Source organism: Urocitellus parryii, chromosome 6, assembly GCF_045843805.1.
Source record: "Urocitellus parryii isolate mUroPar1 chromosome 6, mUroPar1.hap1, whole genome shotgun sequence".
In the NCBI taxonomy this organism is placed as follows: Eukaryota; Metazoa; Chordata; class Mammalia; order Rodentia; family Sciuridae; genus Urocitellus; species Urocitellus parryii.
The window spans coordinates 145167028-145185174 of NC_135536.1; the positions used below are offsets into that span (position 1 = coordinate 145167028).

An 18147-nucleotide genomic window follows, 5' to 3' on the forward strand; every position below is an offset into this window, starting at 1 on the left:
TCTATTTTCTTTCTAGAAAGTATATAGCAAGGAACCAAATGACATGCAGCCTTTTGTCTTTTTTTTTTTCCACTTAGCCTAATGTTTCTGAAGTTCACTCCTGTTGATACATGTATCACACTGCATTCCTTTTTGTTGTTGAATACTGTCCCATGTGTCACATTTTGTTTATCCATGATCTGTTGATGAACATCTGGACTTTTTCCAATGGGCTGCCTTTTTTTTTTTTTTTTTGGAAGGGGGCCTATTATGAATAATAGTCCCATGAATATGTATGTATAAGTCTTGCGTAGACATGTTTTAATTTCTTTTGGGTAGATGCTGGGTAAATCCTGGAGTTTCTGGGACACATGGTTTATATACATATTTTTAAAAGTTCCAGGGAAGTGCTAAAGTATAGCCATGTTTACCCTAAACTCAGAGCTGCAAGAAGGTAGTATGAAGCAATATAACAAAGTCAAGAGGCAGGGATACAGGCACAGAGATGCCTAAATGCATCTAGAAGTTTTGATTTTTTTTTAAATATTATTTTTAGTTTTAGGTTGACACAATATCTTTATTTTATATTTATGTGGTGCTGAGGATTGAACTAGGTAAACACTCTACCACTGAGCCACAACCCCAGCCCCTAGAAGTTTTAATTTTTATATTCTACCACCTTCATGTACTTTTATTCTTCTCAAGATAACAGTCCTTAGTAGCATCCATGAATTGGAAATTTTAACTCCTTATTGATCTGACAGCATCAGAATATAAGGTTGTTCCAATAAGGGAATTTTCTAGATAATAGTTATTCAAGGGTTTAAAAATTACAGAAATTGTGAATATGTGGATTACAAACAAATTTCCTTTTTGGATTACAAACTGCAAGAAAACCAAAAACAAACAAACAAAAAACAATAACAATAACAACAACAAAACCAAAAAAATCAAATCAAACCAGACAAAAAACTCTTGATTTTTAAACTATCTAATGTCATTACTCTAGAACACAGAGTGATATCCCCTAGGAAACCCTGGATGTCTGAGTTCTTCTGGTCAAACCAATGATCACCTGATGCCATCTGGACCCAGTCCTTGGGTGAATGATCATCTACCTGTTCTTATGAGATTCTGCCCCTGCCTATCCCCAGCCTGAAAATTAGGTCACAAATCCAGCTCACCATGGTTGTGATACAAAATACTACAGAACTTTCATCCTATTGAACTAAATAGAAACATTTGTTTTCTCACCAACTATAAGAAAGGTTTGAGGAATATAGTCTTTGAAGGTAGCAATGTAACTATACACACACACACACACACACACACACACACACGCACGTGTATTTTTATTTTAAAGTCCACATTAATACACATTTTAAAGTCCAAGTGCTCTGGAGATACATGAGAAGATTTAAAGAAATAAAATGGTGGTTTCCAATCTTTCCTGCATGCAAAAAATACCTAGAAGTCTTTTAAAAAAAACTGATGGTCGAATTACCCACCTCCTTAACATTCTGATTAAAATGGCTTGGGATGCAATTGGGCATCAGGATTTCTTGAAAGTCCACCCTCTGGCTCCCATGAATCTAATGAGCAACAAAATTTGGGAAAAACTGGGATAAAAGGTATCCTGCTTTATACCCAAAATACACTGAAATTAAAATCCAGACAGCACTGTTAAGACTCCTCTACTATAAAGCCTTGCATTTGTTCCACAGTCTACCTAAATTATAACCTCCACACCTGCGTTCAACAACATCTTACATAACTTTAGTACCAACTATCTCCCAGTGTTATTTGCCAATCAGGTACCAGATGCCCTGACTCATTGCCTTTGCTCCTGCTCCCTTTCCCTGAATGGCCTGTGTTTCCTGAAAGTCTTCAAGGCCCATCTCAAATGCCACCTCTTTTGGAAAGCCTGTCTGATCTTCTCCATCAGATTAGCTCTTTTCTGTGCCCAGGGCACATTCCTTTCTTTCCCCTGGAGCACCCTACAAGGTGTGCTTTGCACTGTTGAAATTCATCTGTCTGCTATGCCCCTTTCTTGTTTTCCAGATTTTTTCCTTCTTATAGAAGAAACAGGGAAGAGGAGAAGGGGCAGAGCCCAACCCATCCCTAAGTCTAAGAAGGAGAAACAAAGAGGTGAATTGCTGCCACTGGTCACTCCCGAAACAAACAGAACTCTTGGGGAGTTCATCTTATTACAATGAAGATGAGCTTTTCAGAGTAAGGAAGGCAGGTGAGAGAATACAATACACATCAAAGAGAGATAAGAATCCTAAGAGCTAAAGAGACAGACTCTAAGAAAGTAGCCTAAAGTTGAGAAAAGCTGAGGCTCATCTGTCCTCCCCTACTGTCTAAAATGCTAACTGCAGACCAGGGGCCGACACTTACCTGGGAAGCCTCCCTAACACATGCATCCTTAAAGAGAACCCACTGATACTTTGCTTTACGCAAGTTTCAATAATAAGAAATGCATTATAAATATCCTTGCAAATAAAAATCAGTTTCATTTTCAGCATAATAATTTTAGTTAATGCACAGCAAAGAGGTAATAAAACCATGTAATAATTCCTAATAAAATTAAAGTTTCTTTTCAGTTTTCTCCTCTATGCTATTACTTGCTCAGGAAATTTGACAGATATGAGTCTGCCAAGGAAAAAGTCCTTACTGGTACCAGGAATTCCAGAAACAAATCTACTTGAAGAGGGGGAAAAAAGTAGGCAAACTTCGTATTACAATTTAATATAATGGAGCTGAGGTTGTAGCTCAGTGGTAGAGCACTTGCCTAGCACCTGTGAGGGATCGAACCTCAGCACCACATTAAAAATAAATAAATAAATAAAATTATTGTATTCATCTACAACTAAAATTTTTTTTAAAAAAATCAACATAATGAACAAAGGCTATCACCTCACATGGGCAGAGCCCCTCACCAGTTTACCACAGAAATGACTACCACACGGATGGGCACAGTGATGGCCTCCATGGATCTGCAAGGAGAAAGAAGTTCTTCTCAAGAATCAGTGTTCCCAGCGGGGAGGACAGTGTGATTTTAAAGGATGGAATGAAAAGCTGTCTTCTCTTTAGCAGTATCAGATGATGGAATTTGAAGAATTTAAGACTCACCAAGAGTTAGGCTGAAAAAAACTGGGAAGCTGTAAAGAAACCCTTATGCAGTAACTTTATCCAGTTGGGGCAGATAAATCAGCTAGGACAACCTTTCCCATGACCTTCCCACCTCTTTTTGTTTCCTAAATGATTTCCCCAAATTCTCTATAGAAGGATTTCACTCCTTAATTGAGGGATCCTTTTTATTCCCAAGCATCAGTTTAAGGAAAGGCAAGAGCCTGGACAAGAAAATGACATATGCAAAGGTATACACAGGTTAATGGCCAGAGAGAAACAAGAAACTGTGTATACAGTGAGCACCAGCTTTTATCCTCCGATTAAAAGCCCATGTTTATTCTTATTTTTTTTTTTAAAGAGAGAGAGAGAGAGAGAGAGAGAGAGAGAGAGAGAGAGAATTTTTTTAATATTTATTTTTCAGTTTTTGGCAGACACAACATCTTTGTTTGTATGTGGTGCTGAGGATCGAACCCAGGCCTCAGGCATGCCAGGCGAGCGTGCTACTGCTTGAGCCACATCCCCAGCCCAATACCTTCATTTTATTTATTTTTATGTGGTGCTGAGGATTGAACCCAGGGCCTTGCATGTGCTAGGTGAGCACTCTACTTGTGAGCCACAACCCCAGCTCAGTTCATGATTATCCTAAAATCTCATCACAAAGTGTATCTCTGCAGAAGGCAAAAATCCTATCAATAGTGCAAATCCTATAAGCTAAACAATTCAAAAAATTTTGTGCATCAAAATTTTTTTATAGGGGCTGGGGCTGTGGCTCATTGGTAGTGCACTTGCTGGGCATGTGTGGGGCACTGGGTTCGATTCTCAGCACCACATATAAACAAAGGTCTATCAACAACTAAAAAATAAAACCAAAAAATTAAATAATTTCTTTATAACAAAATGAATTTTCCACACTTTCCCAAGTCTCTTATGTCCCAAAATTTTACAAGATAGAATGGTTTTTACAGAGTAGAGCACAGCATCCTAAAGCATATAAAGGTCATGTAAATAATGATTTCACTGGGAGTTAAGCACTTTATACTGACTGCTATCATTCTTGGCAAGAAGAGGCTCCAAGAGAATCCCTGGTTGCTGTCTCCCTGGCTACAGTTAGCCATGCAACTCCTGATGGATGGGTTCCAACCCAGTAAGCATGAAAACATCTATTTTCCAAAACAGCAATATCCCAGAATGGAGAATCATGACTCTATGCAAGACCTTGAACAGGGATGTAGATCATCACCCAGGCAGCTGGGGCAATCCTGTGGCTTTCTCTTTCTTCTATTTAACAAGGAATGGCTCTGACTTTAGTTACATGGTTGTATGAACAATTACTTATTTTGTAATAGGAGAAGGTTAAGGAATAGGAGAAGGTTAGGGAATGAAACCTGGAGCACTCACCCTTCCAGTTGCTCCTCCCCTAAGATCTGACGAAGGTTCTTAAGGAAGGACAAGGAGACCAAGGCATGGGAATGGCGGATCTTCACATAGCCGGTCACCACCTCGATGAGCCCCATGAAGTTCTCCAGTTCTGAGGCAATGTTATCTACATGAGAAAGGGGCGGTGTTACTTGGTGCCAGGTTAATGTACACACACAGTGTGGAGAGCAATTTGGTGGCAGGACTTGTTTTGTGGGAGCCTACTGAGATGTTCAGGAGCCAAGAATTAGAACTGCCATCCCCTGTAGCTGGGCGCAGAGATACATGCCTGTAATCCCAGTGGCTCTGGAGGCTGAGGCAGGAGGATAGAGAGTTCAAAGCCATTCTCAGCAATTTAGTGAGACTTTAGGGAACTCAGTGAGACCCTGTCTCTAAATAAAATACAAAAAGCGCTGGGGATGTGGCTCAGTAGTTGAGCACCTTGGGTTCAGTTCAGTTGATACCAACCCCCCCCCCCCAACAAACAACAACAACAACAACAAAAAACCCAGAAAACAAAAATCAAAACTGCCATCCCCTGTCAAGAATGTACTCTCCTAGCTTTAACTTTCAACAGCCACTTCTGGGACAGGCCTTTGAAGCACAGGAAAGCAAATCTTAGGAGGCTGGGTTCTACAGTTCCCAGGCTGATTAACAGAATGCAAAATCATAAATACCAGACTGCCAATTAGCTAAGGCTGACAAATCCAGGGAACTTCTTTTAAATATGCTCTGTCAACAGATAGTACTGCCTCCACAGTGCAAGGGCATGACTAAATAAACAACATTTTCTCAGCCTCATTAGTAACTGCCTTTGCTGTATTTCTAGTTCCTAAGATACAGGGATCTACATTTAAGATTCTATCTTATTAAGACTGAAGGAAAATACATCAGAATGTTAACAACAGCTATCTGCAGGTGATTTTTAAAGGATCATTTCTGCAGCTCTAAGTCTTTTATAATGCTCATGTCTTACTTTTATAACTAGAAAATAGTTAGAAAAACAGTTGTCAATACAGATGTAGAAATAATATTAGAAATGTTAGATTTTCTTTAATCTTGATTAGCCTACCTTTTCTCATAGCAAAAAGAAAACAAACTTGTTCAGCCTATGTCAAAATTATAATGATGACTATAGTGAATTAGATGTGGTTCAACGAATAGGATTTTATGAAGGTTTGCTTAATAAAAGGTTGTGTTTTGCTTTGATTTGATTAAAAAATACAAGAATAAGCATACTTTCTTGGAGGATAAGGCCTCATGTTTAATGGCTTTCCAAGAGAAATTAAAGGAAAATTTAAATTAGAAAGATAAGATGTTGTTTGTAATTGATGTTTTAAGGATAGCTTTTGAATTTTTAGATGTGGGGCTTCCTGCCCTACATCTCTCAGTTAAGGCTTGGGAACTCCCTTCTGACAAAAATGTCCCATTATCCTAAATCCAAATGATTGTCTGTGTTGCACATACTTCTTCATTCTGCATGATCCTGTACCAATTTCTTTTCAAAGTACTTTTCCATGAATTTAATTCATAGATGCAATTTTTATCTCCAGGAAAGGAAGTTTAAACAAACAAACAAAAAATTAGGTACTTAAAAGGCATGTTCTAGGGATGAATAGATTGAAAGTGAACTAAGAAATGTTCCAAGAGCAAAAAGAACACAACTGTAGAAGAACCACAAAGAATTCTAGTTGCGTAGAACAGGATTATCTCCATGGTGGGGCAGTGGGTGAGTGGTGTAAAGAAGGGATATCAAAAAATCCCAAAGAACCAAACAAAAACTGATTTCTGCTATCTTTAAATTGTAAGAAAACAAATATGAATAGGAAGGGCAGCAGAATACAACAGACACTAGTATGACAGTATGTAAAAACGTAGATGTGTAACCTATGTGATTCTGCAATCTGTATACGGGGTAAAAATGGGAGTTCATAATCCACTTGAATCAAATGAATGAAATATGATATGTCAAGAGCTTTGTAATGTTTTAAACAACTAACAATAAAAATATTCTAAAAAAACAATATTACATGAAACTTAAAAAAAAGAAAACAAATATGATGGAAAAGTAAATCTGCAGAATAAATTATTAGTCACTTCTCTCTTTAGACTTTTAGAAAATTAAAAAAAAATCTTTTTTCTTTTAATATTGTTTTGGATGTCAATGGACCATTATTTTATTTATTTATATGTGGTGCTGAGAATTGAACTCAGGGCCTCATGCATGCTAGGCAAGTGCTCTGAGCCATAACCTCAACCCTCAGAATTTTTTTTTTTACCAAAGGACTTATAAATATATTTCTTTCAACTGTGAAGTCTTCTTCTTGTATTTATTCTGGCTTATAAAACTATCAGTACCTTGACCAAGTGGTCCCAGTGGTAGAGAATTAAAGGTACCATTGATAGAAGCCCTTGTAAATCAAACATCAGAAGGGAAAATATTGCAAGATAAATCACTGGGAAATGCTTTGCCCAACTGCAATTTAGAAATGTCTTACCAGGAATGCCATTTACTGAAAGAAAAGATGGTTCTATAGGAATGAGACCAAAGCTTTACACATATGACTCAGAATCAATTTGTATCATTTTGGCTCTCAGAAATAAACTGGAAGATCTATCATTGTTTTGTACTTAATAAAATTTAATATAATATTAAACTCTTCCTTTTGCTCAGTCTCAATATATTTAAGTAACCAAAATTCTTTGGACTTAAAAATATGTGGATCTGGCTACAGCTGGGCTAGCTGAGTCATGCCTCTCTGATCCCTCAGTCTCTTCTGGGGTTCGTGTGTGCTGGTACGTGTTTCTCCTGCGTAAGATATGACTAACAGCGAGATGAGGGATGACCCCTTTTATAGGAACAAACTATGCCAATGGGAAACACAGACTGCCTTTCAATCTTTTTTTTTTTTTTAAAGTCTTTGAAGGAAACTCAAAGGAAAGAGGTCATGTGGGAGGTTTATGCACCAAGCTGTTTTTCTTAAGCCCATTATTTTAGTTGTAACTCAGTGACAGGTTCAGGAAAAACATCAACAAAAGAAAACCAAGACATCCATTCATCTATCCAGTGAGGTGGGATACTTACTGCCTCGTCGGATATTAATGAGCAAATTGCCCTTGAAGATGGTACATCCTTGGAGCATCTGAGCAGAAGTAACAGAATCAATAGTCTTTGTTTTCTTCTCTTCTTCACAGACTTTGGGGCAAGGACCTTCGCAAGGGATGCAGTACATGCTGTTGAAGGTTCAAAAACAGAAAACTTAGGTCTGCCTCTTTGCATTAAAATTTTTTAAGTATAGGCTTTTAGTTATTACAGCATGCATTACAAAAAGCAATTGTTTTGAAGTGTGCAAGTGGTTACATGGCATCACACTCTCAAGCCCACCCACAATAAGCCACTCAAATTGCAACCAAAAGGGGAAAGTGCCTGCAAAGGAAAAGCATGTTGCTTGTTTCCAGACAAAATGCGTGATCCATCCTGGAAGCATGTGTGTATCATAGGCTGTTAACTGGTATGACAACTGGTTCCATGTGGGAGACACAGACTTTTAGAAAGGAAGCTCTGGGGGCTCTGGAGAATGGAGCTACTCTCTGATGTTATGGTCCTCACTTGCACACCTGGAGTAGTAGCAGGGAGAGTCAGCAGAACAGTAAAAGCACTGCTGTGCCTTTGCTACAAACAGGAGTCTTTACTCCTGAGGTCAAGTGTCCAGCAAAGCTCAATGATGGATTAAAAAAAGCACAGATCCATTATTTTCTTGTTAAAGCACAACTGAAATTATTTCTTGACCGTGTTTTGCAGAAACTTGTAAATTGATCCAAATGTTGTTTTTGCTATACACACAATAAAAGCAGGGAAATTCCATTACATTGTAATGAGCTCCCATTTCAAATACTATCCTGAACATGTCATAAACCACCAAGAATCAGAGACAAGTAAGACTGGCATTTTTCCTGTTTATTGACCATTATTTGGGAAATAGCAGATAAAATGCTAACCCAGCAGCTTAAGAACCTTTGGGATCTACAGCTATATATAGTACCAGGGTCAGAAAGTTGGGTCAATTTCCAAACAAGATAGATGATACAACCTTATGGGACATTTGTGTAACAGGATGGTAAGTTGGAGAGTCACTATATTTACATTACTGTTCTTAAATGATCTTTTAAAAACTATATGAAAATAAGTCAAAATATTCAAGAAAAGTGGCATTAAATCATAGCTATTTTTATTAAATTCCTTCTCCTTCCCCAGAATATTTTACATCTAAAGCAAAGATGCAGGGTTTTGCTTTGTTTTGTTTAAAAGCTTGCAGGTAAACAAAATTTCTCTATCATCCTCCTATTTCATGTTGGGAAATGAGGTCAGGGTCTCCAAAGTATCCTGTAGGAAGTAGACCCACTCAAAGGGGGAACAGTCCTCCTTCCTCTAAATTTACACTTAAGCATTCTCATTTCCAGCTTAGGGACTAGCTTTTTTTCAGTTTTTTTTTTTTTGTGGTCTTCTGTTGTTTCTAATTTAGCTACATAGCACATAAGGCCCCCAACTATCTCTTTAAAAAAAACTTATTTTAAAATAGTTATAGATGCACAGGAAGTTACTAGGATAGTACAGACAGGACCCATGTATCCTTCACCCAATTTCCTCTAATGGTTACAACATCTTATATAATGATAATGAAATACAAGACGAGGAAATTAACACTGGCACAATATGTGTATAGAGTCCTGTGTTGTCTTACCACTGTGGAGACTTGTGTAATCCCCACTGGAATCAAGAAACAGAACTATTCCAGCACCACATGGATATCCCCTGTGCCACCAATTCATTTTCCCCACCCCAGTTTCTAATATCCCTAACTCCGAGCAACCACTAATTTGTTCTCCACCTCTTTTTAAATTTTATCATTCTACGAATGTTTGGAATCATGTAGTATGTCACCATTTGAGATTGTCTTTCTTTACATAGCACAATGTCTTTGAGATTCATCCAAACTGCTGGGAATTTCAGTGGGTTTCCCCTTTTTATTGCTGAGTAATATTCCACAGTGTGGACATACCACAGTCTGCTTCACCATTTACCTATCTTAGGACTGCTGAGTTGTTTCCAGTTTCTGGCTATTACAGAAAATGGTGATGTGAACAACTGTGTGCATGGTTTTGTTTAGATATCATTTTTCTGGGTTAAATGTCCAGTGTTGCCATTGCTGGATTTTAAAGTAAGTGTATATTTGGTTTATCTCCATCTTTTATTCAAATAGAATATATTCCTTTGTTCAAATGTCTAAAAATCATCTAGCACTTAAAAATTTTTTTGTAAGAAAGTGTTTTGATAATGTACTTATAGATTTTTTTTTGTACTTATAGATTGAGCTTCTTCAAATTCATTTTGGTACAGAGAGTATAAACAGTATTTGAAAAATATTATAAGGTAAGGGTTAAACAGGTCTCAAAGACTGAAAAGGAGCATTTATTATTTCTTAATGATGTTTTATGTTAAAACAGAAAAGGTAGGTCTGTAGTTTTGAACAGACTATAAGAATGGGTAGGAAAATAATTGCTCATCTTTTTAAGAATACCCTGCAGAGAAAGAAAAAAACAACACTGCAAACATAGAGTGTTCTCACTCTGACTGTTGCACTGGTGGTTGCAGAATGACTGACTGCATCCAGGTAGCATAAAAAATTACATGTACAGATCAAAGGTGACACTGTATTAAGTTCATGGACTAGCTATCCCTTTCCTGACCCCACCCCAGGAAGGAGGTGGTGTCTGAATTATAGCTGAGCCTTTACTGGGCACCAGGCACTTCTCCTGGCCTCCAGATATGCAACAATAAAGTCCCTTTGTGTCCTAAAGCTGTGCTATAGCTTGGACCAGAACTTCCTGCAAAGGTCTACCCTGTTGAAGGATTAGTTTTGAGACCACTGTGAAAAACTTGGTAGAAACTTGAAGATGTGAGGCCTATTGGAAGGTCTTCTAATCACTGAGGATATGCATTTGAAGAGGAGATTGAGTCCTCTCCGGCTCATTTATTCCTGACCACAAGGTCAATGGCTTTGCTCCACGACACACTCCTTGCCATGATGTGCTGCCTTGCCATAGGTCTAAAGACTACCTGGCCAACCAACCATGGATTGAAACCTCTAAAACTGTTAGCCAAAGTAAATTGTCTCTTATAAGTTGACTATCATTTTGTTATAGCATATAACATTTTGTTATAGCAATAGAAAGCTGGCTAACACTGGCTGCCAGTAAAATGTAAAATGCAGTAGATTTTTAGTTATAGGTGTACATAATACGTTCATTTTTAATTTATTTTGATGTGGTGCTGAGGATTGAACCCAGTGCCTCACACATACCAGGCAAGTGCTCTACCTAACACATGGATTGAGCCACAATCCCAGCCCCTTATTTTTGATATAATAAATACACATATATTTTTGGCTTATTGGAGTTCCTGGCCCACTTATCATTTTGAAGTAGTTAATTTTTTATATTACAATGTTCACAGAAATTATAACAGGCCAAAAGTTGTGTTACACCTAGTATTATGAAAGGATATATGAGTTTCATCCTTGGTTTGAATGGCAGCCTGCAGTAGAAACAGCATCTCTAAATATTGCACTAGAAACAGAACCTTCTTTAAGAGAAAAAAATAAAAGGAAGACCTATTTGCTATAGTTTACAGATGCAGAATGCAGCAAATATTATACTTAAAACTAATTTTATTAATTTTAAAACAAATTTCTAATTGTATTTGTATTTGTAGAATATGATTGATTGATTGCAGTTCAGAGACTCAAATTCAGGGCCTCACACATGCCAACCATGCACTCTATTATTGACCTACATCAATAATTCCCTAGTTTTATTCTGAAGAACCCAGATACACAAGGGTCCTCAGGTGTTTATTGTGTAGGAATCATAAATCCCATTGGTACAGAACTTTCCCAAAAGTTCTTTACTCTGCTGCAGGGGAGGAAATAGTAACCCCAAACTTCTATCTTCTTTTGCTTCCAAAGTTTTATCACTATATTTTGTAACTAAATCTAATTTCTCACTTTCAAAAACATAAACTAATGACAAGTTATACAAGCCTAGTGGCCACAGATAGGAGAAATGTCATTTGTTATAAGGAATTCTACTTCCTAAGTGAAGTTTCAAAGTTTAGGAAAGAAACTAAAGGCCACAAAGACTACTGAGGGAGTCAGGATGAGATTGTGAGAGAAAGGAGAAGGGAATGGGAGACACAGTTTACTTTAAGCTACTGCTTACCCTCAGCAGCTGCTAGTTCATGCACAGGGCCTATGCCTGCAGTAAGATGTACCAGGCCTGCTCATGGGCCTGGAGGATCCTGTAGGGATGTTTCTTTCCCCTTGCTCTTCCAAAGCTTTCCTTGAGCTAGTGTTAGTAGCAACCTGAGGACGAAAATCTAAAACCACAGGCCCCTGCCTCTCAGGTAGCAGTGTGGCAAGTGTACAAGGAAAAGGTGAATAAATTCCAGGCAACAGACCCAGGAAGCTAGGTACTTAATTTCAAATGGTTGGGCAGTATACTTTTAAAACAAAACATAAATTGAAAAAGCAAAACACACACACATGTGTGGGTGTGAGGACCTGCTAACTGCTAGCAGATTCTCATAAAAAATGTAAGTTATATTAGCCCTCTCAAATGGATCCAGTTGGGTTAATGTCTGGAAAGTCCTGACCAGATGTGGCAACTGGCAGAGAGCACCCTTGGTAGCCCCTGGGACTTGCAATGGACACTGACCTCTGGGTGCCGTTGCGGATGAAGCCTGAGGGGCACTCCTGCATGCACTCGCCGTCATGGATGACGAAGCCCTCAGAGTCGCTGCTCTCAGCGCTGAGGATGTTGGCACAGAAGTCGCGCTTCACGCAGCGCCATCCCTCGAACCTGTAGGTGTCCGGTGGGCAGGCAGGCACACACACGCCCTCATAGAAGTAGTGCCGGCAGGCCACGCAGGCTGTGTCATTGTCGGGTGCGTGGCAGCTGCCCAGGCATTCCTGGTGGCAGCATTCATTGTTCTCGGTGCAAGCCCGCTTTCCGCACACGCTCGGACACACTGTGGGGACAGAGGAGAATTGGTGAGACCCAGAGGGCCCGTGCAACAGCCTGCTGCATCACCCGCTGCAACAGTCCACACCAGATGGCCTGTGGAAGAGGCAAGCACACGACCTTCCATGACATCCCCACAAAGAGAATCACTGTCTTTTCATCCAGTATTAGAAGAGCAGACAGCACTGGTAGGTTTCAAGTCCAGTCTCTTTTATGTACTCCTTGTTTGGAGCCACTGGCTTCTAATGACCTTGATCCCCCTCTTTTCTCATCTGTAAAATGGGGGTGAGAAGGTTCCTGAGGCCTAGGTGAACATGGGGAAGCCCTCTAGGAACCACAGGGTTTATCAGAACTTTAAAAGGCATGGTACTGTCCTACATTTCAAATATGGCAGTACCCCCTTAGGCACTGTGATACTCCAAGATCCCCAATGGTTTCCTGAAACCCTGGATAAGTTTGTTTTTCTTTTTTATTAGATTGTGGGGGGTACACCTCCTGTGTGTTCCCTCTGGAAACAATTCAAAATCCTTCATGTGTAGAAATGCTTATTTTTAAAATAAATAAACCACAATATAGGAAAGATGGTGCCACTTGGGTTTACAAAATCAGCTTTAGAAGTTTGTTTCTGCTTAAACCACATAAAGTGTTTACTCTGAATAAATGATTATTTTAACTCAGAACCCAACCTATTAGGTAACTTAAGTCACTTTGTCACATGGTCACTGTCAGGCCCCTGAGCCCAGGGGACCACAGGAATTTAGAGTCCATTTCCCCTACTCAGTCCTCTCAAGTCAAGGGAAAGCAGTGCTTAATGACCACAGATCCACAATTCACATCTCAAGGAGATGAGTTGGCACTCATTTCCATAACAATGCTGTAATGATCACACTCTATGGGCTGTTAGCCTTACTCCTAAATAACGTATAAATCAACAAAATATGAAATCTGGTTTGTATTATGTGTGTCCTACTTTTTCCTTGAGTGGGAAAACAATACAGAATTACTTAAATATGTATATTTTTGACTCTGATGTGCAACATTGAATGAAGGTTCTAAATATTTTTTTTCTTATAAAAACACATGCTTGAAAAAATATCAGAGAGCATAGATGAAGGAGTATAAAGAAAGCACAAATCTATCTGCCCACAAATGGCCCCTTTATTATCACCTCCAATGGATCCTTTATATGTGTATGGACATATAAAGACAAATACAAGGATCAAGTCATTCAGAAAGAATGTTTTGGCCATTATAGAGTGAATTTCATGATTGTTTAATAGTAACGTTACATCCCATTGTGGAGTCTCCTATTATCTTCTATTACCATTATGAACATCCTCAACATTTCATTAGGCTCACTTTCCAGGATGAATCTTACTAAGTCAAACTTTCCTCTGGAAAGTTTATACTAACCTACAAACCTACTAGTTGCATTTAAAAATTTCTGTTTCAATGCAAACATGGATTCAAAAAACAATATCAGAACTTGGGACATTCAAACAAATGTCACCTCTGAAGAAAATTGATGAATTCTCATGATACTGTCAAGTTTAAAATAATCTTGCAATTTTCTCCTTTGAGATCATCTTGTAGCAGGAACATCAGGTTACTTTCCATTGTTTTTTTCTTATGCTTATGCTTTTTGGCAGTTTTTAGTTAGGCATATTGCCATGTCCATAGATCTTACATCTCTAGCCTTCATTACAGTTAGAAGTGGCTATGTGTCTTAAGTTCTGCCCAGTGAGATATAAACAAATATTCTGACTGAAACTTCCTGGAGGACTTCTTAAACAGAGGGCATGCCCATCTTCCTCCTCACTGGTTGAAATGCAAAAATAAAGCAAGGAGCTTATGCAGCTATCTTGAATCATGAGGTAGCACTTTCAGAAGGGTGGAGTGATATAAAAGAAACTTGGTCTCTAACACTGAACTGCTTATTTCTGGACTTCTTTAGGTGAAAGGGAAATAAGCTTTCATTTTGTTTAAGTGACTGCTGTTATATGCAACTAAACTAACCCAACCAAGACACTCCTTTCAAACTATGTAGAGGGGAAGAAGAAAACCATTCTTGTTGGTTTATGTACTTCATTTTGTAATTATGTGAGTCATTTTGTCCATGACTTCTGGCTATTTAAAAAAACTCACCTATTCAACAAATAACAAGGAGTTAACTATTTCTGATTACATAAAAAACATGTTACAGGAGCTCCTAAAATATTGATATATATATACTGTCAACCATGATGATTATTTTGAAGAGTATAGCATGAATTTAATTTAAAGCCTAGTATATTTACAGCAAACACAAGTACATACTCTCTACAACCTCACCTTTCACTCAAAAACATAGAAAAATAAAATAGATTAAATGACTATTTAATTTCAAATATATCCATTATGGAGGTCACCTCAAGGCTCAAGATCTAAAGAAACATTGATATTGCATATGCTGACTTCAGATTTTTAAATTGATCCATCTATCCTTTATTTATCTACTTAGCAACTACTCATTGAGCATATGCTACACCTGTGTTCCAGACAGATGTGTATATGGATCAGTCTTCAGGGAAGGCATAGCACACCAGATAAGTAGGAATGAGTGAATGTGTATTATGTTTCTGGGAACCCTGGATGCCAGGAAGATTTGCAGAGGTGATGAGGCTGGAGCTGAAAGATGAAGAGGACAGCAATAAAGAATACCACAGAGAGCACCACATGTAAATGTTTATAAAACCAATGGAGTTTCTATAGTGGTAGAAGTAGATACTCATGGCAAAGAGGGATGGGGACCAGTCACATGTTGCCAAGAGGAAGGGGGGACATATCAGGGAGGCACTGAAGGCCTATCCATTGGTGGACAATGGACAATTCCTGAAAGTTTCAGGCAGAGGTCAGAGTTTTATATTAGAAAAAGTCATCTGTCAGAAGCACAGTGGGTATTGTGCTCAGGGAAGGCAGAACCAAAAAAGTGATCAGGCAAGCAGACAGACTTGCCGCCTATTATGTTGACCCTACAAAGCTCATGCAATATAATGGATCCATGAGGATCAATAAAACTGCCTGCAGAAAATGATGCTCACAGTCTGGCTTTCCAGGTATACCAGCAGTTGTAGGCACATACTTCATTTAGAGCTGCTCTTCAGCCATCTACCCACTATCCTTTTTTGTTGGAGGATGGGAAAATTAATTATGAATCTTACAATCACCATCAGAGACTAACTGGGACCAATATTAACTTGAAGAACTCCTTTTTATTCACTTACAATGCAAAGAAAATGCCATAAAAATGATGAGTAACAGACATTAAGTTCAAATAACGATTCACATAGTAGTAAAATCTCAAGAGCATTTAAAAGAATAGAAAAATGTCCCCCTGAACTCACTTGCAATCAGTCATAACAAATGTAAATATTGGGCTTTCCCAGGATGAGAAAGAAAAGCAAACAAATAGCTGACAAAGTACCTGTTAGATATATTTTGCATTTCCAACACCCTTACCCCTTCCACAGGAAATAGCATGTCTGAGCAGGGGTCCACTGAAATCCCCCAAAGGGATAAATTAAAGGGAACTGAGTGCCACAAACAACACATAAGCTGGAGAAGTCAGGTTGATTCCAAGTAACAGGAGCTACTTCCAAATAAATTTCAGAAAAGTTTAACTAGTTAAGATCTTTTTTTTTTCATTTTTTTTAAAAGAACAATCCCTCTTCAAAGAATCCCAAATCAATGGGTTCCTTTATACTAACTGGTGCAAACTGTGTATAAATACACATCCATTCTTTGCAGGGAAATGGATATGAGGTGTGATGAGAAGAGGAGACTATAAGAAGGAAAGGTGACAAACTCCATAAATAAGTAGTGGCTTCAGGCAGGAAGCTGGTGTTCCTCTCTCTGAAGTACACTCCAAGAGGATTCCAGGAAGCAGGCAGGAGAACACGAGGAAGTCTGGGATTAGAGAGTACTGCAGCCAGCTCCAGAAGCATACTGTAAATTTTGCCTCATCTCAATGTATATAAATATTATTAGTGTTCAGGCCTATTAAGGGATTTCTTGAAAAGCCCCAGGCAGTGTGTCTCGCCAGCAGATGGATGGCTGCTCCACATGAGTGCCAAAACTTAAAATTTAGTACAGTAACCAAATTTCCCAATTATGGTGCTATGAGGGAAGGAAGGGAACCTCTTCCCTAGCTTCTGAGAATAAGGACCATTCAGAGTGTGATTAAAGGCATCTCAACTTTTAAAATTGAGAGGAATATAAAAACTACTATAAACTAACAAATGCACAGAGGACAAAGCAAATTGATTTTTGCCTATGAGATCTTTCTATTCCTTGGAATTCTTACAATGATCAACAATAAAAACAAAAGCCCATTTAAATGAATGGGAAAAGCTAACACCAATGTCCCACACCAACCATTGAGTAGACTAGTTTAGGGTCTTGATCATATAAAAATGAGGCTGTACATTTAAAGAGTCATTCTCTTTATTTTGGGAGGAGAGGAAAATAGGTCACTAACTCTCTCCCTCCCCAGAATCCTTGTATTTATTAAATTATTTCCAAGATTTAAAAAAAATTGATTTTGCTTTTGCCAGTAAATTCTTCAGTGATCTTGAACCCAGAAAAATCATTTTCTTGTGGCGCAGGGGTACTGGGCATTGAACTCAGGGGCACTGGACTATCAGCCACATTCCCAGCTCTATTTTGTATTTTATTTAGAGACAGGATCTCACTGAGTTGCTTAATGCCTCACTGTTGCTGAGGCTGGCTTTGATTCTCCTGCCTCAGCCTCCAGAGCCACTGGGATTACACAGGTGCACCACTGTACCCCGCCAGAGAAACCATTTTAAAAACAATGTGATAATAAAATGCTCTGCTGGAAGAAAAGATGGAAGACTCAATCTCTTGGCAAGGAACAAAAAATGAAAGGGCCACTTAACCATACATTTTAAAATTTTTTACAATATAAACAATTTTAATCCCAAATAATTTCTAGAGGATAGAACTAATTTGTAGATGTTCAAATAAAATAAAGTTTCTGAATCAAAATACAAAGTTTAGGGATGCCTTAGTTATTCTGGATTGCCCTAAGTGACCTACCACTGTTCCCTATTTTTCTAATAGGTACTGATCATTATACATAAAGATCAACTGCTATAAAGTTCAGGAAAGTGAACTGGAACCTTCAAAGTACATCATCAAGGAGACACATGGTTCAAAGAAATTCTGTGTTCTCTTGTCTTGTCATGTCTCCATCTAACACCATGGGAGGGGAAGAAAAGAGAGATAAGAAGAGGGAGGAGGGGGCTCTAAATGGATTATCTGATCACAGGGTATCCCCAAGCTCAACCAGAAGTTCTCCTTGGGCTGTCTGCATGCTCCTCTAGAGAGCAGCTGGCTCAAGAGAGGGAATGAGAAAGGCTCCTTCTGACCTTAGCCTTAGGGATACATCTCAGTCCTCCTGGGCTCACACCCTGAGGACCAGAGTGGGAATACTCTTGAGAGGGCAAGCAAAGGACCTATTTAGATGGTTGCCAGGGA

General features: G+C 38.5%; 1 protein-coding gene across 1 annotated transcript in view; it reads right to left on the reverse strand.

Annotated features, from left to right (window-relative positions):
• The window catches only part of Igf1r (insulin like growth factor 1 receptor), a 300293-nt gene that overhangs the window by 54526 nt on the left and 227620 nt on the right, over window positions 1-18147 (reverse strand). Inside the window, exons 3-5 of the mRNA XM_026394732.2 lie at window positions 12304-12616; window positions 7616-7764; window positions 4513-4657 (exon numbers count right to left, since the gene is read on the reverse strand). Of these exons, the coding sequence (XP_026250517.1) occupies window positions 4513-4657; window positions 7616-7764; window positions 12304-12616 (607 nt within the window). The remainder of the gene's footprint in view (window positions 1-4512; window positions 4658-7615; window positions 7765-12303; window positions 12617-18147) is intronic.